This window comes from Neovison vison, chromosome 4 (genome assembly GCF_020171115.1).
Source record: "Neovison vison isolate M4711 chromosome 4, ASM_NN_V1, whole genome shotgun sequence".
NCBI lineage: Eukaryota > Metazoa > Chordata > Mammalia > Carnivora > Mustelidae > Neogale > Neogale vison.
Genome location: NC_058094.1, coordinates 128,403,632 through 128,428,243, shown reverse-complemented (window position 1 = coordinate 128,428,243; position 24,612 = coordinate 128,403,632). Strand labels below are relative to the sequence as shown.

The 24,612-nt window shown below is 39.2% G+C and overlaps 1 protein-coding gene across 3 annotated transcripts in view; it reads right to left on the bottom strand.

The window, feature by feature from the left end:
- HECW1 (HECT, C2 and WW domain containing E3 ubiquitin protein ligase 1) overlaps positions 1 to 24,612 on the bottom strand; it is a 460,654-nt gene that overhangs the window by 141,430 nt on the left and 294,612 nt on the right. For all 3 annotated transcript variants that reach the window (XM_044245670.1, XM_044245672.1, XM_044245671.1), the window contains 2 exons: positions 17,793 to 17,868; positions 11,462 to 11,631 (listed from right to left, as the gene is read on the bottom strand). In XM_044245670.1, the coding sequence (XP_044101605.1) occupies positions 11,462 to 11,631; positions 17,793 to 17,868 (246 nt within the window). The remainder of the gene's footprint in view (positions 1 to 11,461; positions 11,632 to 17,792; positions 17,869 to 24,612) is intronic.

Below are 24,612 nucleotides of genomic sequence, written 5' to 3'. Positions count from 1 at the left end.
TTAAAATCAAAACCTAAAATGTCACCTTAAGAGGCTAGAAACAGAACAGCAAAATAACCCTAAAGTAAGTAGAAGGCAACAAAGGAGAGAAATAAAATTAAGAGTAGAAATAGAAAGAAATAGAAAACAAAGAAAAATAGAGAAAATCATCATCAAAACCTGGTTCTTTGAAAAAAAAATTAACAAGATTTATAAAAACATATATAGATTGGTTAACAAAAAAAAGAGAAAATATAGTTCACCATTAAAAAAATGAGAAAAATATTATTCTTAATGAATTTATAAACATTAAAGGACAATAAAATACTATTTGGAACACCCCTATAAAAACTGCATGAAGAAAAATGTCAATATGCCTTGAGAGACATAAATTACAAAAGCTTACCCATGTATAAATAGTTAATTTGAATAGCCCTATTTCTATTTAAAAATTGAACTCACGTTTTAATACTTTCTCACATATTTAAAACTGCAGTCTAAAATGTCTTCATCTATATATTCTATTAAACATTTAAGAAGGAAAACAACAATTATACACCATCCTTCCAGAATATATAAAAGAAGGAAAATTTCAAAACTAATTTCATAAGACCAGATTACAATTATACCAAAACCAGACTAACAAAATTACAGATCAAGATTCTTCATGAATGTACATGTAAAAATCCTTAATAAATCATTAGTAAAAGAACCTCAAAAATATATAAAAATAATGACACATTTGACCAAGTAGAATTTATCTTAGGAAAGCATGGTTGATCTAATATTAGAAAGAATGAAAGAACAGAATGAATAGAATAGTCATACAATGTTCTATGAATATCCATAGAATATTCAATAGAATGAACAGAATACCCAAATTTTGGGTATGAATGAATGAATGAATAGAATACCCAGAAGGAATGAATACCCAATTTTTGCATCAACAGGACGGAACCGGAGCAGATCATGCTAAGTGAAAAGTCAAGCAGAGAAGGTCAATTATCATATGGTTTCACTTATTCTGGAATATAAAGAATAGCATGGAGGACATTTGGAGAAGGAAGGGGAAAATGAAGGGGGCAGAAATCAGAGGGGGAGACAAAACATGATGGGGGAGATTATCAACTCCGTGAAATAAACTGAGGGTTTTAGAGGGAAAGGGGGTGGGGGATGAGTGAGCTGAGTATGGGAATTAAGGCGGGCACGTATTGTATGGAGCACTGGGTATTATACACAAACAATGAATCATGGAACACTGCATCAAAAACTAACGATGACTAATGATGACTAACCTAAAGTAATAATAAAAAAATAAAATCAATCATGGTAATTTACCAAATTAATAGAATAAATGTGAAAATTGTGGAATCATTTCAACAGCTGTAGAAAAAGTGTTTAACAAAATTCAACATCACCTATGATTAATAAAAGAATTCTTGGCAAACTAGGAATAGAAGGAAACATTCTTAGCTGATGAAGAGCATCTACAAAAATCTAGTGGCACTATGCTTTGTGGTGAGATATTGAATGCTTTCTCCCTAATATCAGTAATAAAGCAAAGATGCCTTCCATCATCACTTCAGTTAACATTGTACTAGAGGCTTTGCATATTGCAATAAGGCGGACCACCAAAAACAAGTCAAAAGGCATAAATTTAGGAAGGATTGAGTAAAATTATTTTTATTTGCTGTAGTATGTTTGTTTACTTAAATATCTTCACATGAAACAACTAGTGAATTAGCAAGTGAAATTAGTATGGCTGCAGGATTCAAGATTAATAGAGAAAATTTATATATATAGGAAGCAAATAACTGGAAATGAAATGAAAAAAGATTCCACTTACAATAGACACCCCCCCATAGGCAAGATTTCTATACTGAAAACCACATCTATTGTCAAGAGGAATTAAAGACCTAAATAAGTGGAGATATATCATTTCATAGAATGGAATAGTTAATATTCAACAAATTGCCAAATAAAATTCTAGAACTTCTTTTCTTACAGGTTCAAAGGTCTTTCTAAAATTTATCAGAAAATACAAAAACTCTGGAGGAGCCAAAGCTATTTTTAAAAGACTTTATTTTTTAGAGCTCTTTTAGATTTACAGCAAAACTGGAGGGAGGAACAAAGATTTCTCCTACACCCCTTGTCCCACACATGCATAGTCTCCTCCATCATCCACATCCCTCACCAGAATGGCACCTTTTTTTTTTTTTTTAAACCAAGGATGAATCTTCACTGACACATCATAATCACCCAAGTCAACAGTTTACCTGAGGGCTAATTCTTCCTGTTGTATATGCTATTGGTTTGGACAAAAGTAAAATAAGATTCACCCACCATCGTAATATACCAAGTATTTTCACGGCCCTATATGTCTTCTGCTCTCTGCCTATTCATCCTTCTCCCTTACACATTCCTGGAAACCCCTGACATTTTACTGTCTGTCTCTATAGTTTTGCCTTTTCCAGAATGTCATATAGTTGGAATCATGCAGTATGTAGTCTTTTCAGATCTACTTTTTTCACTTCGTAATATGAATTTAAGTTTCCACTATGTCTTTTATGACTTGGTAGCTTGATTCTTTTTAGTGCTAAATAACACTGCATTGTCCGGACCTGTTACAGTTTATATATCCAATCACCTCCTGAAAGACATCTTGGTTGCACCAATTTTTGGCAATTATTCTTGCGCAGGCTTTTGTGTGGACATAAGTGTTGAAATCCTCTGGATACCGAGGACCTTGATTGCTGGGTCATTTAAGAGAGTATAGTTAGTTAAGAATCTGCCAAACTCTTTTCCAAAGTGAATGTACCATGTTGCAAGCCCACCAGCCATGTATGAGATTTACTATTGATCCACATCCTCTCCAGTGTTTGTGTTTGTGTTGCCAGTGTTCTGGATTTAAGCCATGCTAATAGGTGTGCAGTGGTGTCTCCTTGCTAATTTAATTTGTATTTCCCTGACAACATAAGGTGTGCAACATCTTTTCATGTGCTTATTTGCCATCCGGGTATCTTTGGTGAGGTGCCTGTCATGATCTTTGGCCCATTTTTAAATCGACTGTTTGTTTTCTTCTCATTGAGTGTTAAGAATTTCTTCTAGGGGCACCTGGGTGGCTCAGTGGGTTAAAGCCTCTGCTTTTGGCTCGGGTCATGATCCCAGGGTCCTGGGATCGAGCCCCGCATCGGGCTCTCTGCTCAGCAGGGAGCCTGCTTTCCTTCCTCTCTGCCTGCCTCTCTGCCTACTTGAGATCTCTGTCTGTCAAATAAAAAAAAAAAAAAAAAGAATTTCTTCTATATTTCGGATAATAGCTATTTATCAGCTATGCCTTTACAAATATTTTCCCCCAGTTTGTGGCTTATCTTCTAATTCTCTTGATACAGTTTTTAACAGAGCAGTTTTAATTTGAATGAAGTCCGGCTTGTCAATTCTTTCATTCATGGGTCATGCTTCTGGTATTGTATCTCAAAAGGCATCACCAAATCCAAGGTCATTTGGATTTTCTCCTATGTTAATATCTGAGGTTTTATAATTTTGCATTTTACATTTAGGTCTATGATCCATTTTGAATTATTTTTTTGAAAGTATTTTTTTGAAGAGTATAAGGACTGTCTCTAGATTTTTTTCTTTGCATGTGGATTTCCAGCACCATTTGTTGAAAAGACTATATTTGCTCCATTATATTGTCTCTATTTTTTTGTCGAAGATCAGTTGACTATGTGGGGGTCTAATTCCGGGCTCTCTACTCTACTCCGTTCCATTGATCTTTCATTATCTTTTTTTTTTTTCCCCCTCAATACCACATATTCTTGACACTGCAGCTTTATAGTAGGCCTTGAAGTTGGGTACCATTGGTCCTCCATTTTTGTTCTTCTCCTCCAATATTGGTTAGATGTTCTAGGTCTTTTGCCTCTCCATGTAAAGATTAGAATCAGTTTGTCAATACCCAAAAAACAACTTGTTGGAATTTCAAGACTACATTGTGTTTATGGATGAAATTAGAAAGAGCTTAACATCTTGACAATGTTATCTTCCTATCCTTGAACATATATCTATTTTTTAGTTTTTTGATTTATTCACTGTAGTTTTCATTCAATACAAATTTTGTTAGATATATAGCTAAGTGTTTCCAATACAAATTTTGTTAGATATATAGCTAATGTTTCATTTGGGGATGGTAATATAAATGTGTTGTTTTTAATTTCAAATTCCAGTTGTTCATTGTTGGTATACAAGATAGCAAGGGACTTCTTGTATATTAACCCTGTATCCTGAAACCTTGTTATAATCAAATCATTTGCTTATTTTTTTTTTAAGATTTTATTTATTTGACAGAGAGAAATCACAAGTAGGCGGAGAGGCAGGCAGAGAGAGAGAGGGAAACAGGCTCCCCACTGAGCAGAGAGCCCGATGCGGGACTCGATCCCAGGACCCTGCGATCATGACCTGAGCTGAAGGCAGTGGCTTAACCCACTGAGCCACCCAGGAGCCCCTGCTTAATTTTTTTTTAAAGATTTATTTATTGGGGGGGGATGGGCAGAGGGAGAGAGAAAGCTCAAGCAGACTCCCTGCTGAGCACAGAACCCAATGCAAAGCTCAATCTCATGACCCTGAGAACATAACCTGAGGCAAAACCAAGAGTAAGGGCGCCTGGGTGGCTCAGTGGGTTAAGCCTCTGCCTTCGGCTCAGGTCATGATCTCAGGGTCCTGGGATCGAGTCCCACATCCGGCTCTCTGCTCAGCAGGGAGCCTGCTTCCTCCTCTCTCTCTCTGCCTGCCTCTCTGCCTACTTGTGATCTCTCTCTGTCAAATAAATAAATAAAATCTTAAAAAAAAAAACAAAAAAAAAACAAAAACAAGAGTAAGATGCTCAACCAACTGAGTCACCCAGGCACCTTCCCCACAAAATGTCTGCTTTAAATTAATGTAGTTTTTTGTCATATGTAGTGAATTGTATTTTTGTTTGTAGATTGTCCCTTAATAAACATAATGATAAAAATAATAATGTAAAGAGTATTTCCCATTTCATGGAACACTACATCAAAAACTATTGATGTACTGTGTGATGACTGACATAACATAATAAACAAAATAAAAAACAAACAAAAAATAATAACTCTGGGAAAAATATAGGGAAAACTGAGGAAATCTAAATGAAGTCTGTAATTTTGGCTATTAAAAATTATTTCCCATTGCCTCTAAATTTTCAAATTTATTTGCAAAATATTTTCATAATACTCATCTTTTTAATACAAGTACAATCACTACATTGTAATTTTTGTTAACTTTCTATGTCAGGTATTGTTTTCTAGTTCAGTGATTTCTGCATTCATCTTCTTCACAGTACTGGTATAGTAGATTAATCACATGGAAACTCACATCACTGGGATCGGCTTATTTTCTAATTTAGCTGCATCCCATAAGTTTAAATATGTCATATATTCATTATTATTCAGTTCAAAATATTTTCTAGTTTTTATTATGATATCTTCCTTGACCCCTAGATTTTTAAGATTTTGCTAAATTTTCAAAGTGGATGGGCATTTTCTAGTTTTATTTTTATTATTTATGTCTAGCTTCTTAAGTTTAAAAACATAAAATAGTATTTAAAATCTACCTCTGATAAGTCCAAGAATAGGCACCTGTGTATTAAGGAGGGCACATGTTGTGATGAGCACTGGGGGTTATATGCAACTGATGAATTGCTGAACACTACAAGAAAACTTATGATGACCGGGCGCCTGGGTGGCTCAGTGGGTTAAAGCCTCTGCCTTCGGCTCAGATCATGATCCCAGGGTCCTGGGATCAAGTCCCACATCAGGCTCTCTGCTCAGCAGAGAGCCTATTTCCCTCTCTCTCTGTCTCTGCCTGCCTCTCTGCCCTCTTGTGATCTCTCTCTCTGTCAAAGATTTTATTTATTTATTTGTCAGAGAGAGAAAAGAGCACAAGCAGGGGGAGCAGCAGGCAGGGGGAGAGGGAGAAGCAGGCTCCCTGCTGAGCAGGGAGCCCGACGTGGGATCCCAGGACCCCAGGATTATGACCTGAGCTGAAGGCAAATGCTTAACCGACTGAGCCTCCCAGGCATCCCCCTCTCCAGGATCTTGGCCACACAAGTCCTGTTGTCCTGAACATCCTTTCACGATCACACATCTTTTTTTTTTCTTCTTTTAAATTTTATCTGGCTTTTCTAGGTGTTTTGTGTTAGTGTGCCACATGCTGCTTCATGATAGCTGGAAGCAGAAAGCAACTGCTTCCATTCTACACAGAGCCGCAGGAACATTTGGGTAAATTTTGATCAGAACATGATGCCTTCTTACCCCAATAGCATCTTACCACATTTGGGATAAAAAACCAACCACGTTCCCTGACTTATAAGATGCCGGTCCCTGCCTCTCTGCCCAACCTCATCTTATCCCTGACTCCCATCCCTCACACATGGTTATTTTCCAGCCATAATGACCTTCCTGCTGTTGTGTAGGCCTGCCAGGCTTGGTACATTCAGGCCCCTTCCTAGGGAAGGGTAGAGGCTGACAAACACCATGGCCCCAGGCTCGATTTTAATATTTGCTCAATCCACATGATATTTCCAAGCATTTGCTTTTAGAAATTCCTTGTTTGATTTAGAGGTTTAAATATACTCTCCCGATAGGCACTCTGAATAAAGAACCCCAAACCCTTCAGTTGCTGCCATTTTCTATTTAACTTCTCTGTGTGGATATAATCTCATTAAGTGCTCATTATATCCATTCAGGAAAGTAAACAGACTTGAAAATCAGGAGCGTTTTCCCTGTGTGAAAATAGTTTCTAATTATAGTAGTAATCATAAAAAAGAGATCAATCAACATGTAGTCTTCTTTAAAAATTTTTTTAGTTGACATTATACTTCTCTCAATTTTCTCTCTTAATTTTAAAATTCTGATAGTAAAAATAAATAAGTAAATAAATAAAATTCCAAGAGTATTTTTTCTAAGGTTTAGCGTGTTTTAATTAGCAAAAACATGTTTTAAGTTTGAACTTGCATAAATCTGAAAAAAATAAAGTAAGATTTTTTTTTTTTTAAAGATTTTATTTATTTATTTGACAGAGAGAAATCACAAGTAGATGGAGAGGCAGGCAGAGAGAGAGAGGGAAGCAGGCTCCCTGCCGAGCAGAGAGCCCGATGCGGGACTCGATCCCAGAACCCTGAGATCATGACCTGAGCCGAAGGCAGCGGCTTAACCCACTGAGCCACCCAGGCGCCCCTAAAGTAAGATTTTAATGCAACATTAATCACAGAAATAAATTTAGCATTTAAACTATATAGTAAAGGATATTCTTGCTCTTAAGTGCAGGTAAATTCAATTATTTCAAATGAATGTGCTTTATATGTTAGTAGGTATATACAGAGAGTAGGACAGTTTGGTTCTCACTCACCTGTTTGCACAGATATTTAAAAATGTGCGTGAATTCTGTAGGAGCAGGGAATCTTCATTTCGATCACCAAGGTGCAGTATGAGACCCAACATTAGGTTTCGTTTGTAAGAAATAAGAGAACCAAACTATGAGAGACTCTGGACTCTGGAAACAAACTGAGGGTTACAGAAGGGAGGGGTGGGGGGATAGGGTAACTGGGTGATGAGCATTAAGGGGGGCACGTATTGTGACAAGAACTGGGTGTTACAGGCAACTAATGAATTGTTGAACACTATGTCAAAGACTAATGGTATACTGTATGTTGGCTGACTGAACATGGGGGAAAAAAAAAAAAGAAAGAAGAGAACCATGCTGGATATATGCAACTGGTGTAAGCCCAGCCCAACAGCCATCACTTGTCTGTGTGTACCGTGAGCTCCAACCACATGGTATTTCTTTCTTTTTATTTCTCAACCACATGCCATTTCTGTAGAGTTCCCCAAGTGTTTGTGAGATGCCTTGGTAGTTTCGCACATGCTGTTCCTTCTACCTGGAATGCCCCCATGGCACTCACCAAAAATGTCTCATCACCCATCACGACCTAAGTCCCACAGCACACCATCTGGGAAGTCCTCCCATCAGCATTCTGCTGCATTCTGTCCATACCTTGATTAGATCATTTATTTCCTTGTTGTCTCCTTCCACCTGCCTGAGAGGTCTTACCTATCAATCCTTTTTGTCCTTCCAGAGATTTCTATTTCTACCACAGAACAGATAGCCAATAACATTTCTTATATTAATCATCAGCCATAGGAACTTCACTTGGATTTCCCCATTAAAAACATTCTCACTGATCCTTCAAATTTACCCTTCAGAAATAGCAGTTCATATGATTAGCTGAAAGACCACGTTCGACTTGATAACCGTCTTCAGCCTCATCATCCAATGCTATAGATTTAAACTTTATTCTTCCTTTGAAGGGGAAGGGTTATACTCATCACTTTGCGTATCCAATAAAATCTGTGGATACTCTCTCCAGAATTTATCCACAACCACCTATACCCCAAACTGATCAGTATCAGGCTCTAAAGGCAGATGACCTGCTTCAAATTCTGGTTCTGCCATTTACCAGCTATGAGACTTGGGGAAAATTACTTAACTTCTCTGTGTCTTGGTTTCCCCATCTTTAAATGGAGGTAAGAATAGTACATTAGAGTTGTTGTGAAGACTGAGCTAATTACATAAAATGTTTCCACTGCTTGACATAGTAAGGCCTATATATAAGCCTTATAGAAGTAGGTTCTCAGAACTGGAGATGCTAAGAAAAACTGGATATTAGCATCTGCTTGAGGAGCTCAAAGGCTCACGGGAAAGACGGATGTGCAAATAAAAAAAGGGACAGATAGGAAGGAGCACTTTCCTCCTGAGGTCCAGGGTGGGAATCAAGGAAGGCCCAGTAGGGAGGTGGCATTTTAGCAGAGTCTTGATGCGTGAGCAGGACTTGGTAGTTGGATTCGTTGGGAATGTACATTTCAGGCAGAAGTGAGCAAAGATTATCTATGCAGCCCCGTGAAAGCATGTGGGGCAGTGGGGGACGGCAACTACTGAGAGTGTAAGGTTCTGGCAAGGGGAGCTGAAGCACATTGCACACACTACAAATTGTTCTATTCGACACCCATGTTCATCCACCTTCTCCCTTCCTCTCCTTATTTTAGAGCTGGGGAATCAAAGTACTAGATTTTCCCAAACAGGTGAATGTCTGTGACAGATAACAGGGCTTTTGCTGGGAAGGGCTTCTCTTACAAAATAAAAATGCAAAGCCTTACACGGAGAAGGCTTTTTGCTCTCTTCCCTCGAACTTGAGGTTGAGGCTTTAAGACAGGACGATGAGCGTCATCGGCTAACAGTGTGGTGGGAAGACCCAGAGAGCTCGAGTCCCTCGTTGGTGTTCTCAGCAGCAGCGCTTCCAGAACCACCTCCCTCTGGACTACTTGTTTGTAAAAAATACCACAGCTGGCCCCACATCCTCTAGCTCAGAGCCAAGTGCATCCGTTATGGACACAAGCGGTAAGTAACACTGGGACAGCCAAGTCCTTGAATGCTCTGCACAGGAGAGCATTTAGGGGTGGAAAGTGCAGATCTTCAGTCAAGTTATCTGATATTTAACTTGAGAAATCAGTTACCCTCAGTCTAAGCCTCATAGGGAAGACCTGTGGAAAAACTTATTGTAGAACACCAACTTTTTTTTTTTTACATACTTAAATTAAATTAGTTAACATACAGTGTATGATTAGTTTCAGATGTAGATTCAGTAATTCATCAGTTGCATATAACACCCAGTGCTCATTATATCACGTCCTTTCCTTAAGGCCCATCACCCAACCCAGTTAAGGAAATAAAAAAAAAAGAACACCAACTTTAACCAGGGGAGGCTGAATAGAATGCAGGAGGTCAAAAGCAGAGGACTAGTGAGAGTGTGCTAGGATCTTTCCAGAGTGAAGTAAATCTTAACTAAAGATGCAGAAATAATTTCGGAACTTAAAGTGGATTCTAGCTGACATTTTTAGACCAAAAACATTCTGATAGTGGTGGGTTTCTGAACTGTTCTTTGAGACTTATAATACCTTTGTGACTAAATGTTTTAGAACAAGTTGCTCTGAAGTTCTTCGGAAGAGAGAAGCCTCCCCCCCGCCCCCATGTACTATAAATTCCTGTGGCGTCTTTTATTATCCCCAGGAATGCAGTGAGAAGACCAGAAATAATTGGTGACAATAGCCAGGACTGAAGGATCAAATAATCTAAGATTCAGTATTCCATGCTACTGGTACTCTCAGTGCTCTAGAATCTGTTGATAACCAAAGCAGTAGGAAGTTCAAGTGCAATCCCATTTCCTTTACATTGCTCTAACTTTAAATATTGCTCCTCTGTAAGGCCTGGGTCAGGGTTTATTAAGCCTAGGAAGTGGGTGGTGTAATTTAAGAGACAATGAACGAGATTTATCCCCAGACATCTAATTACGCTTTCTTATTCAAGGACGCTTGTAAAGTCTACAACAGAGATGATCTACTCTGAAGAATAAAGGAAGGAAACCTGTCCAAAGCAAATGCCTTGGGAAGGAGGAGCACATTCCTGTCAGTAACAGCCTGGTGAAGGTAACCTCAGGCTCAGATTGAGGATGATTGATTTCTTAAATCCACATGAGTAACAGGTCATGCTGAGATTTGAACCAAGATTTGTGTGGCTGCAAACCCGTGCTGTTAACACCAACATTAAATAGTAGCTCCTCCCATGCCCTAAGCCTCCCTGCTTCCCCAGTCCACACAGTCAGCAGGTCACAACCTCAAGCCAAAGCATGTGAGTTAAGCTGCCCAGCAGGTTGTAACAACTTTCCGTTAGTTCCCTAGGAGAGAACTTAGTCACCGTGAGGCCAAGTCTGACATGTGCGTGGCTTTACTGAGGAATGTCCTCACTTCTGGCCGGTAGAGGACACACATTCGGGAGTGGAGACAGGCCTTCATGAGACAGAACCAACCACTCGATACTCCAGCAAGTTACCGAACACCGTTCAGACCAGGAAGGTGGGATGCAAAATTAGGGTTCATGTTTATTTAAATAAAAAAAATATGTAATTCCAAAGGGTACTGTAGGGCTTCAGGATTTACCTGTTCCAGGAAATGGATGGTTTTAGAAACTCTGGAACTGGTCTAGAGGGACACATTTAAAATCTGACATTCTTGCCTAAGGACTGCACACGTAGGAAGAGTGTAAGAATGCTTCTCTTCTTTCTCCCACACAGAGGTACTGGGAGGCTGTCTTGCTCTCAGATGCAGGTTCTGAATCAGATGAAGAGCTACAGCAGGCCTACTGAGTGTTACTGCAAGTTTCCTGGTATTGCCTTGAGGGCCTCCAGCAAGATCCCTGAGTTACAACCCACAGAGAACACAGCTCTCTTCTAAGATCAGAGAGCCATGAACTTAGCAGCAGTCTGGGGCTCCAAGAAAGGAGGGCATGGCATGTGGGCTGGTTTATGGTCAGTTGTTTCAGTTGGCCGCTCAGACCTCTTTTCAGGGCCCACAACACTCACCTCGGCCTGCCAGATGGGGTTCACAGTGTTGCCTATGATCTTGGATCTCCTCTCCTGTCCATGGTGTGGGAGGGCAGGGAAGATGCTGTGCTTTCCAGGCTGAATGGAAATCTTCAGGTAAGGGTCTGGGTTGAAAAACATCCCTTTCTTCAACCCCATGGCCTGGAAATCTATAAAATTAGGAACATTTTAATTTAAATGTGTTTTGGTGAGGTTAAAGATCATATCAGGCTTTACACAAGAAGAAAAGTCCATCTAAAATGTGGAAAAGTCTTTCCAATCTTTAGATTATAAAGACAGACTGGTATGTCTACAGAACCCATTATATGGAACAATTATTGACATGTAGAAAACCATTCCTTGTCAAAAATCAATACAACGGATATTGTGGTTACTATGTGTTTTAAGAGAGGATGGTTGGCCCTTCCTGGACTGGACTTCCAGCATTCCTCAGGACAGTTGAGGTGAGGGCCTGAGGTCACCTCAGGAAACCTGGTGGACACTGAGAGAAGAAATCCAAATGAAAATTCTAAGGGTCTAAGTGAAAATTCCTCTGCAAAGTGGAGAGGTAAGATGGCCAAGGGCTGTAGTCTCACACAATGAATATAGTAGGTCTATCAACCCATGTTTATGTGGCAGAACCAAAATGGGAACGAATTAACAGAGATATTGTCTCCTTCCCCAGCCCCGTGCTGCCCATCCTACATGGCATCCCTCTCAGGCTTCAGGATTTCACTGTTTTGGTTAATGAAATTCCCTCTTGGTTTCTGGAAGGCAGTTGAGAAGTTTTCTATGATTCTGCTGTTTCTGCAGGTTTGCACAATTAACTGTTATTTCTCAAGCATTTCAACAGGAACATAAGAATGGTAAATCAGGAGCTGCAGGCTTTCTGCCCTAATAACACAAAAGTATTGAGTTTCTTCTTCCTTTTTCTTTAACTTAGATACATGCTAATGTCATCAACTATTTTATTTCAAATAAAAGACTTTATTTTGATGGGGGGGAGTTGTAGGTTCACAGCAAAATGAAGAGGAAGTACAGACTTTCCCATATACCTCTTGCCTCACACATGCAGAGCCTCTGCCATTATCAACATTCCCCACTAGCGGGGTGCATTTGTTACAACTGATGAACCTATACTGACACATCATTATTACCCCAAGTCTGTAGTTTACATTAGCGTTCACTTCTGGTGGTGTATCTTCTATGGATTTGGACAAATGTATCCATTATTAGAGTATCATACAGAATATGTATACTGCCCTAAAAAGTCCTCTGTTCTCCACCTCTCCCATAACCCCCACTCCCACCCCCAGGCAACCACTGAGTTCCCTACTGACTCCACAGTTTTGCCCTTCCCATCATGTCGTAAAGTTGGAATCATATAGTATGTAGCCTTTTCAGAATAACTGTTTTTCACTTAGTAATATGCATTTAAGATTCCCTCATATCTTTTTCTAGTCTGAGAGCTCATTTCCTTTTAGCAACGAACATCAATCCATTGTCTGGATGTTCTACAGTTTATTCATCCATTCACCTACTGAAGGATATCTGAGTTGCTTCCATGTTTTGGCAATTATGAAAAAAGCTCCTATAAACATCTGTGTGCAGGTTTGGTACAGAGTTAAGTTTTTAACTCATTTGGGTAAATACCAAGGAATGCAATCACTGGATCCTATGGTAAGAGTATGTTTAGTTTTGTAACAAATGACCAAACTGTCTTTGAAAGTGGCTATACCACTTGTATTCCCACCAGTAACCACTGAGGGTTCTCACTGTTCTACATTCTTGTCAGCATTTGGTGTTGTCAGCATTCTGGATTTTGGCCAATCTAATAGGTATGTGGTGGTATCTCATTGTTGTCTTTATTTGTGTTTCCCCAGTGACATACGATATGGAGCATGTTTTCATATGATTTTTTGTCATCTGTATGAGACGTCTGCCACGATCTTTGGCCCATTTTTAAAAATTGAGTTGTTTGTTTTCATATTGAGTTTCAAGAGTTCTTTGTATAATGGATAATGTTCTTTTAACAGATGAGTATTTTGTAAATATTTTTGCCCAGTGTGGCTTGTCTTCTTGTTCTCTTGACATTGTTTTTTGTGGTGTAGAAGTTTTAAATTCTAATAAATTTCATCCTTTATCAATTATTTCTTTTATGCACCACATCTTTAGTGTTGTAGCTAAAAAGTCATTGTCATACCCAATGTTATGGAGATTTTCTCCTGTTACCTTCAAGGAGTTTTATAGTTTTGCATTTTACACTTAAGTCTGATCCATTTTTGAGTTATTTGTAAAAACTGAGGTATACTTGACATTTGAAATTATATTAGTTTCAGGTGTACAATATAATGGTTCATGTATTTGTATTATATTTGTATGAATGCAAAATGATTACCAGATAAGTCTATTTAACAGCCGTCATCACACATCGTTATAACTTTTTCTTCTGATAAAAACAATTAAGATCTATTTTCTTAGCAACTTTCAAATACACAATACAGTATTATTAACTTTAGTAACTATGCTGTATATTGTATTCACATAATTTATTTGTTTTATAACTGGAAGTTTGTATCTTTTGACCATCTCCACCCATTCTGCCCAACCCCAACCAATCCACGAGCTTGATTTTTTTTTTTTTAGTCCATGTATAAGTGAGGTTATATGGTCTTTGTGTTTCTTTGTGTGACATATTTCATTTAGCATAATGCCCTCAAGTCCATCCATGTTGTCCAAATAGCAAGATTTCATTTTTTATTTAGCTGAAGATCATTGTATTGTGTATATATATGCCACAATTTCTTTATCCATTCATCTATCAGTGGACACTTAGGTTGCTTCTGTGTCGTGGTTATTATAAATAATGTCTCAATGAACATGGGGGTGCATATATCTTTTTGAGTTAGTTTTTCCATTTCTTTGGATAAACACCCAGAAGTGGAACTGCTGAATCCTATGGTGTTCTATCTTTAATTTTTTGAGGAACCTCCATACTGGTTTTTATAATGACTGCACTAACTTACATCCCCACCAATAGTGCATGAAGGTTCCCTTTCTCTACCACCTCACTAATACTTGTTTCCCCTTGTCTTTTTTAAAAAAAATATTTTCTTTATTTGATAGAGAGGGAACACAAGCAGGGGGAGTGGGAGAGGAGAAGCAGGCTCCCCACTAAGCAGGGAGCCCAATGCGGGGCTAGATCCCAGGACCCTGGGGTCATGACCTGAGCTGAAGGCAGACACTTAACAACTGAGCCATCCAGGCGCTCCTCCCTTGTCTTTTGATACTAGTCATTCTAACACACGTGAGAGGATATCTCATTGTGGTTTTGATTTGCATTTCACTTATGGTAAGTGATACTATCTTTTTGTGTACTTGTTGGCTATCTATATGTCTTCTTTGATGAGCTGTCTATTCGGATTTTCTGCACATTCTTCTTTTTTTTTTTTAAGATTTTATTTATTATTTGACAAACAGAGATCACAAGTAGGCAGAGAGGCAGGCAGAGAGAGAGAGAGGAAGAAACAGGCTCCCTGCTGGGCAGAGAGCCCGATTTGGGAATCGATCCCAGGACCCTGGGATCATGACCCAAGCTGAAGGCAGCCAAGCTGAGCCACCCAGGCGCCCCTCTCCTGCTCATTCTTAAGTCGGACTTTTTTTTCTGCTGAGTTGCATGAGTTCTTTATATATTTTGGATATATAACCCCTTTATATATTTTATATTTTGGATATTAACCCCTTTTCAGAAATACAATTTGCAATTATTTTCTCTTACTCCTTTCCATTTTGTTGACAGTTTCCTTTGTTGTGCAAAAGCTTTTTAGTTTGATGTAGTCCCATTTATTTATTTTTGCTTTTGTCACCTTTGCTTTTGTCAAATCCCAAAAAATCACCACCAAGACTCATGTCTATGCTTTCTTATAAAAGTTTTGTGAGTTCAGGTCTTATGTTCAAGTCTTTAATATATTTTGAGTTATTTTTTTGTACGGTGAAATATAGGTCTTGTTTTATTCTTTTGCATGTGGCTGTCCTGTTTTCCCAGAATTGTTTATTGACTGGATTGTCTTCTTCTCATTGTATATTCTTGGCTCCTTGTTGTAAATTAAAAGGCCATAAAAGAGTATGTTTATTTCTGGACTCTCTATCTGTTCCTTTGATCTATCTATGTGTCTTGTTTTTATGTTAATATCATACTATTTTGACTGTTATAGTTTTGTAATATAGTTTGAAATTGGGAATGATTCCTCCAACTTGGCTCTTTCCTCAGATTGCTTTGGTTATTTGGGGTCTTTTGTGGTTTCATACAAATTTTAGAATTCTTTGTTCTATTTCTGTGAAAAAATGCTATTGGAATATTGACAGAGATTGCACTGAATATGTAGATTGCTATAGGTAGTATGGACATTTTGACTATATTAATTCTTCTCATCCATGAGCATGGACTATCTCCCCATTTATTTGCATTTTCTTCAATTTCTTTCATCAGTGTTTCTTGTTTTTGGTGTACGGGTCTGTCTTTCCTTAGTTACATTTATTCCTAGGTATTTCAGCCTTTCTGATGAAATTATAAATGGGATTGTTTTCTTAATTTCTTTTTCTGCATTACTACAGAAACAGCAGATTTTTGTATTTTGATTTTGTGTCTTCCAACTTTATTGAATTTATTAGTTCTAACAGTTATTCAGTGGGTTGATTTTTGTGAAGGGTATAAATAAGTTCTGGATATAGAGGTGTTTTTTTTTTTGTTTTTGTTTTTTTTTTTTTCATGGAGATGTCCAGTAGTTCTAGCACCATCTGTTAAAAAGACTGTCTTTATTCCACTGTATTGCCATTGTTCCTCTGTCAATGATCAGTTGACTAAATTTATATGGGTCTCTTTCTGGATACTCTATTCTGTTCCACCGATCTATCTGTCCCATCACAATATGACACTAACTTGATTACCATAGCTGTAGCAAGTCTGAAGTTGAGTAAGTCAGTTCTCCAACTTTGATCTGCTCTTTGAATACTGTGTTGATTTTCTGGGTCTTTGCATCTCTCCATAAATTTTAGAGTCATATATCAGTATCTACAAAATGACTTACTGGGGTTTTAACTGGGATTGCTTTGATTCTATAGAAAAATTAAAATCTTGACAATACTGACTCTTTTAATCTATCAATATGGCATATCTCTCCATTCATTTAGTTCTTTAATTTCATTCATCAGAGTTCTTCATACAGACCTTGTACAAATTTTGTTAGAGTTATATCTAAACATTTTGTTTTTGTGGGTGCTAATATAAAAAGGCATTTTGTGTTTAATTTCAATTTCCATTTGTTCATTGCCAGTATACAGGAAAGCAACTGACTTTTTGTTTATTAACCTTTATCCTGTAATCTTGCTAAAATTATTTACCAGTGGTTCTTCAGGCACACATTTGCTTTACTGGGGCTCACTTAGACATAAAAAAATGCCAGTTGACTATCTATCTCCCAAGGACACTCATGTACTTAGTGTATTTAGTGTCTTTGGTCTTAGCTCTCTGACATTCATGGCCTGCAACATTTGTTGGTTGACAATAAGCTAAGGTAACGGTTTTCTGTGTTCCATAGAGTCCCAGAGATTCAAGCCATTGTGTCTCCCCAAAGACCACTTAGGATGGAATTTAATGTGTAGGGCTCTGAGCTTTGTATATCATTTTAGGCAGAGTAACTCAGTTTTTCTTTTGATTTTGAAAGTATTCTGGATTTACAGAAGAGTTGCAGAGATGGTACAGATATTTTCAAGACATCATTACCCAGTTTGCCCCACTATTAATATATTACAGAACTATAATGCATTATGAAAACTAAAAAATTAGATTACTCAACTAAATACTATTAATTAAGTTACATACTTTATTTGGATTTTCACTGACTTTTCCACAAATGTACTATTTTGAGCAGCTTGGTTTTTATCTGTTTTACCAAATGAGCTTCATGTGAGATTTCATTTAAACAGTCTGCTGGTTGCTTCTCTCCCTGGGCTTTCCCATACCTCCACTTTATAAACTTTCAGATAATGCTAGTGACGATGGAGGCAAAGTGAAATGGCAGCTTTTATTCCTATTATCTCAAAGTGCTTTAGCATCTATTACTTACTGTCTCTTCTGGTATCCTTATGAGGTCAAGGGAAACGGAGCCGGTATTTTTAATTTTTGTTTTAAATTAAATGTGGAATTAAACTAGAAGATAGGGAAACTGAGGCACATAGAGATGGAGTAACTTGTAGGTAAGAGTCAAATAGGTCACCCAACTGTTGGTTGACCTTTTATTGTCTCCATGGCCTTCAGGTGAGCGAAACATACCTGAGAGAGAAAAGCTGATCAGCCTCCGACTTCCTTGGCCTTGGACAGTCTCATCAGAGCCAATGCTTTTAAAAATCTGTAAGAAGGAAAATGGGAGACAAGCAAAACAAGCATTGAAATAGATACTCACACTGCAAAGCAAAATGCTTAATCACAGTTATTTCTCCAACTATAGTCTACAAAGACAGCAGTGTTGTGATTTTATTAGGCTACTATTGATTAAAACAAGCTTCTAGCAATCTTATGTCTTTCCCAGTAATAGAGGATCTGCTAGTGGGGAGGAGGGGCATTTTTCAAAGTAATGGAAATCAACAAACACAATTACTGTAATATTAGAGGCTCTTTGTAACTACTTATGTAAACAACATCTTTTCACATTCAAATTTGCAAAAACTATTTATTAAAGCCGACCCTAAGGCAACAGAATGATATAGGTCAATAGATGTTTACTGCTGTAATTATAATATGTTTCCATTTAGCAAAGTATGCTGTAAAACTGCGGTACCTCCATTTCTTCTAATCTGTATTATTATGTAGGGATTTCCAGGAAATTCCGTGTATTAGGGAAGAGCCTGAGCATAGCATTAAGAACTACTCTGAGTTCTCTCTTATTTAATCTGGGAAACTTCAGAAACATAATTGTTACATGGATTATCTGTAGTCTGGTGAGTATTTGCAAGTCAAGTTGCTAAAATGTTTTATTTTCCAGCACTGCTCAATATATATCTGCTAATATATTAATCAGAACACCTAAAGTCCTTGCTTCCATTTTCTCCTAGGAAAGTTCTACTCAGAAATGATCATGACTATTTATTCCAACGCAGATTTACTATTTAAAGCACTGCATTTGCAGAAAATAATTTTTAAAAAGTTAGATTATTAAGCAAATTCATACAGTGTCCACTTCTTTTTTTTTTGTAAGGATTTTATTTATTTATTTGACAGAGAGAGAGAAAGAGAGAGAGAGAACACAAGCAGGGGGAGAGGCAGAGGGAGAGGGAGAAACAGGCTCCCTGCAGAACAGGGGAAGCCCAATGTGGGACTCCATCCCAGGACTCCAGGATCATGACCTGAGCCGAAGGCAGTGGCTTAACCAACTGAGCCACCTGAGCCCAGCTGCCCAAGTGTCCACTTTTTAGAAGATAATCTGTCCTGAGAAAGGAGAAGATAGAAAACTTGAACTTGTCGACCTCTAGCTGTTTCTCTGTTGTAGGTTGTGGGGCTGTTTCTATTGCCTTTCAGTATCCTTGATGCTGTAAGAGTGTGACTGTATGCTACCATCAAGCCGCCTTTGTAAGACTTGAGTGTAACGACTGGGCATCACTAGGGCTTACAGCTTTGGCCCAGGAGAGTACAAAGGGATTTCTAGAATCCTTCCTCACACTGAAGCTGGTGCCCCTGGTGTGCCTACGTGCTTGGCTTTAGCTAATGTGCAAATCTCCTCAGTATACCTGTTTTCAGACCCAAGCGCAAGGTGCATCTCAGGGCTCCTGGGCTGTGGCAGAGGAAATCAATGTCAGTGGCATATGGAATGGATCTTGGCATCAAGTGAGATAAGAGATAGGTCTGTTCTCTGAATCTCATTTGATAATAAACAATTAGAGGAAGACACGGCCTGGGATTTGTGGGTTGGGAATATGGGCTGGTCCCAAGGCATTATCTCCCCTCCATTTGGAAAGCCTGATTCTTCCTGCTCTGTGTGTGGTCTTCACATCGCCTGGCTGACACAGAGCCCGAGAAGTCAACAAACAGCTCAGACACTGTGTCCTCAGCCTCGACCCTTCTCCTAACTCTTCAAGTGGCCAATACACCTAGGCATAAATCAAAATTCCTTAATGTAAATTTTTCTTCTTTGTCAAACCTATGTCCAGATGAAGGCCATAGGAGCTCTCAGTAGGCTGGCCACAACCCTTTACGCTGCTGTACGTGCCAGAGTAGGACAATGACAACTGTCTTCTTAATTCTAGTTTAAAGATATCAACATCTAGCTTATCTCCTCAGAATATAAGTTCACTGAAGACACAACAAAAACCATACTTTAATAAAGACTTATAGAATTATAAGTCTAAAGTGTGTGCATTCCAATTTTTAAAAAGTGGAGGACTAAACCACACATTTCATAACAGGCTAACACAAGCTTAAACCTGCAATCATAGCAAAGGATAGTTTGAAGCATACATATTTTGCTTCTTCCTATTTAAATATTCCTCTGCTCGTTATGCAGGATATTTACAAATTTGTAAATATGCAGGATATTTACAAACTATTTCTTCATCTTTATGGTAGCAAAAATCAGGTCTGTAGACAAAGAGAGAAGTGTGAATTTTTCAGAGGCTACTAAGCTCACAGAGGAGACACATTTAAAACCCCTCAGAAATCTACTTAGCTCGTGGATTTTTGTTAACATTATTTACAGTCATCTCGGCGCCAGATTGACGATGTGAATGTGGTGGCCAACAGTAACCGTGATTAAAATTTTCCAGGAAGTAAAAATGTTTGCGTGTTTCAGGAAGGTTCTGCATCCTGACGTCTTGGTGGAGGTGAGTTCCAGAAGTGTGTTTGAGGTCAAAAGATTTGCTGCACATATAGACGCCCTACCATTTATGGACTGTGAAAACGGTGTGAAGACTCAGCCAGAGAGTTCACCCTGGAACCATTTGACTGAGGTGATGGAGGCAGGTGAAGACTGCGCATCTTCTCGGGTCTGTAGGTTCTCTTAGTTCCCTTTGCTCTTTCCCATGTGTGATGCCTTGCCATTACCCTAACCGCCTGGTGCTAGCCCGGAGGCCCCCCGTCGGATGCAGCCCTCGCCAGTTCATTGGTTGTTTTCCACAAAGACGTCTCCACAACAAGCCTCCTCGGCAAATGGCTTAACAGATTCACAGCCCAATCTGTTGGTGGTGTGCAGAAGATTCCCGAAGGCTATGGAGAAGGCCCCTGGTGTTGAGGGAAGGGCTTTGGGGTTAGTTCTGATGTATCTCTCCTACTCACATTCTCATTTTCTCTTTAGGTCTGCTGTTTGAAAGGCCCTAAGTATGAATCCACATCGTTACATGCTCCCAAAACACAATTAGGCAAAAAATTGAGTGGAGAGCAGGCCTTTTTACCCTGGCAGGGGAACTCTGCTTCAGCAGTATGAAGGTGTGTAGCTGTTTGCTGAAAACATGCGTGCCTCGAACACACGGTCATATGAGTGTGTTAACTTATATCCTCCGTCTCCCAGTCTCTGAGAACACAGAGGTTTCTCGAACACAGAGGTGCCTGCTCCTTCCCAGAGGTAGGCAAGTGTGCTCCAGGGCGGGGTGGGGGAAGGGAGACATCTGCTGTGGAGCACCCACTGTACTCAAAATTTGGGGTAAAACTAATTTAAAAACAAACATAAAGAGCTTTAAACTCAAATGCAAAATTTGTGTGCATTTTGAGGTAAAAAAGGAGTTTTCAAAGAACTCTCTTGCATGGGAAAGCTAACTCTGAGTTGTTTCTGTAAATGTCCTGGACCTGGCTCTTCTTCCTCAGGTAAAAGCTGGAAAAGTTCCATGTAGCACACTGCCCACCCCCAGCATTTCCAACAGGGGTGTGGCCACAGTATGTTCAATTCTAATGCATTAACTCCATTTACATAGCCACAACTATTCTCAAATAATTGTAGATGACTCTTCCTCCTAAGATGCTGACAAGGTTTGTGTTCGGTTCCAGAACAATTCAAGCAACAATGATGCCAGACGTTGAAATTCATGACTTCACTGAACCTTTATTTATTTATTTTTAAATATTTTATTTATTTATTTGACAGAGACAGAGATCACAAGTAGGCAGAGAGGCAGGCAGAGAGAGAGGAAGGGAAGCAGGCTCTGTGCTGAGCAGGGAGCCTGATGTGGGGCTCGATCCCAGGACCCTGAGATCATGACCTGAGCAGAGGCTTAACCCACTGAGCCATCCAGGCGCCCCTAACCTTTATTTATTTACCTGACCCAGGTAACTCTCATTTTCCTATAAAAGCAAAGTGCAGGCTCCATGATTGTTAGTATGAATTTAAAAATCAGGTGCCAGCTAACACAGCATTACCAATAATAAGCTATCCAAGCTGTGGCATATTAGCAGCCAAGAGCAGGGAATTACAGGTTCCATTTTAGATCAGAGATCAGTGGTTCCCATACAGTTCGATATATTTTGTCTCCATCTAATAATTAATCTTAGATGCCTCCAACCTGCCTTCAAAAAAGAAAAAACATAAAAAGAAAGCAAACAAATCCAAGTTCCAAGTTTCCTTTCTACCTCCAAGTCTCTGAAATGTTCAATGTGCAAATAATAAACAAAGAAACACATTATAAATGTTTATAGAGCACTTTTAAGTACATTTGTCTTACTGAATCCTCATAATATGATTATGAGGTGGTTAGGCAACTCATTCCAAGTTCTCCAGCAGAAAGGTCTATACATCTAAAGTGCAAAGTCATCTTTAGGGGCATAAAAGAATAAAACATAAAATTCTAACAGTCAGCCACATTCCAGGCCATTTCCCAACCCCAGGGACACCTGTGATGGAAGACTTACAAGGCCCATTAAAGGGGCAAGAGACAAGTAACAGGGATGAAGGCTGGTGACATGTGAAGCCCAGAGCCAGTACTTCTAGACATACTCTGAGAATGGTTTGCAAGTTAAGCATCATTCACTCATCACTAGTTCACAAGTGTGAAAGCTGAGCTCAGAACAATGTGTTGGCTTCCCCAAATGCACCCGGGATGAATCCATCTCTGGTCCCTCTGGCTTAAATAGAAAGAGTTGCAGAACCCGCAACAGAGCCCTTCAGCCCCATGAGACCATTTCCTCAGACCCAGTCTGGCTGCTCAGCTCTTCAGCTTCTATTCTGTTATTTTGCTTGCTTCTCTCTGCCTTCTGATGCTGCTGTCACCAAGTCAGCTTCCAGAGTCCCCACTGCTCCTACATTATTGCCTTGAAGACAAGGCATGGCCTTCAATCTCAGGGGTCTTCTGCTAATCACTTTGGGCAAAAAGAGAGGGGTTGGAAAATGAGGTATTCCTCTTAGTTTTCATTGTGTGAATTGAACAAAACATGTAACTACTGGGGAATGATTTTCTAGTTCTGACTGCTTTGGGCAACACAGGACTGCAGACATTAGCACCAGGAGCAAATCTCCTTGGGGGGAAGGGGCTGCTGTGCTGAGAGGCTAGGTATTTGGCTTTCTTAAATAAAGTGAGGAGACTGGGTACAGAGCAATGCTTTGGAAGTAAGCAAATCCTGGATGTTCCCTGATGATTTTTAGTTTTTCTAGTTATTTGTTTAAAAAATAGTTTCTTGTGTAGTGTAGACTATTCTGAAAGTAGGCGTATAACAAACTCTACCAAATTCTAAGACACAGTTGAGTCATTCCCTTTGTTCCGGGGCTGAGGTCTCTGACTTTAGCATGCATCAGAATCACCGGCGGGGCTTCATAAAATATAGATTACCAGACCCCATCCCCGAGAGTCTGATTTTGTAGGTTTCGGGAGGGCCCAAGAGTCTGTATTTCTACCAAGGCTCAGATGAGGCTAATGCTGCTGAGGGGACCACACTTGGAGAAGCATCAGTCTTAAGTGTCGATTTCTTTCAAACAGTAATAGAAAGATGCCTTTGATTTGTCTGTAACTCTTATCTCAAACTGTCTTGATCCTATTTCCAAGCACCAGAAGCAGGTTCTGTAATGCCTGGGCCCATGGAGGCCCCATGCGCTGTGCTCAAGCCTGTATCTTGGGGACAAAAAATCCAACTCTCTGCAGATCTCACTTCCTGGTCTGGATGACTGTCCCCTAGACAGTGAGGCCCTCAGTCTGTGAAGGGTCCTCCACTCTACTCTCTGTGAGCTAATCACTGTTGCCTGCTTCTACCTGCAAAAGGCACTCTTGCAATCACTGAGCACAAGTGACACTGCAGGCTGTATGATCTAGTGATGTGTTTTCTTTGGCTAATACAGTCATAGAGTTTTAAAAAATTAGTTTCCAACATATTTTTTTAAATTAAACTATTTAAAATGTGGGTTTCAGACTTTTCCAGAATATCCAGCATAAGCAACTGAAGCTGAGAAGTGGCAGTAGCACACCTTCCCAGGCCATCTCTTTAGAGCTGCCTTCATCAATCCTAAGATATCCATTGCTTTCCATGTTAATGCTGTGAAGTCAGGGTATTGCTATCATCAATGTGTCTTGTAATTGGGAAGCTTTTTCCATCACGGTGGTATGAAAATCAATGATGCATCTTAATATCCATGGCATTTTAGATTCCATGAAATGTGATACCAACTTGGCTCCCTGGAAGCTTTTGGTGTGTATGTATGTATGTACGTATGTGTGTAGTATGTATGTATGCATGGGAGTATGCATGTACACGCACATGTATGGGTATACATACATGTGTGGGGCGTGTACGTACTGTGTACACATGTAATCATATATACACATGTGTGCATGTGTGTATGTACATGGGTGTGGGGGGTATGTATGTATGTATTTTTTACTTTTTTCTGTTTCATTTAAAATAATTTAGGAGGTGAAACTCACGTAACATAAAACTGATCTTTTTTAAAAAAATATTTTATTTATTTGACAGAGAGAGATTACAAGCAGGCAGGAAGGCAGACAGAGAGGGAGGGGGAGAGGTAAGCAGGCTCCCCACTGAGCAGAGAGCCCAGTGTGGGGCTGGATCCCAAGACCCTGAGATCATGACCTGAGCCCAAGGCAGAGGCTTAACCAACTTAGCCACCCAGGCACCCTAAAATTGACCATTTTATTTTATTTTTTAATTTTTTATTTGACAGAGATCATAA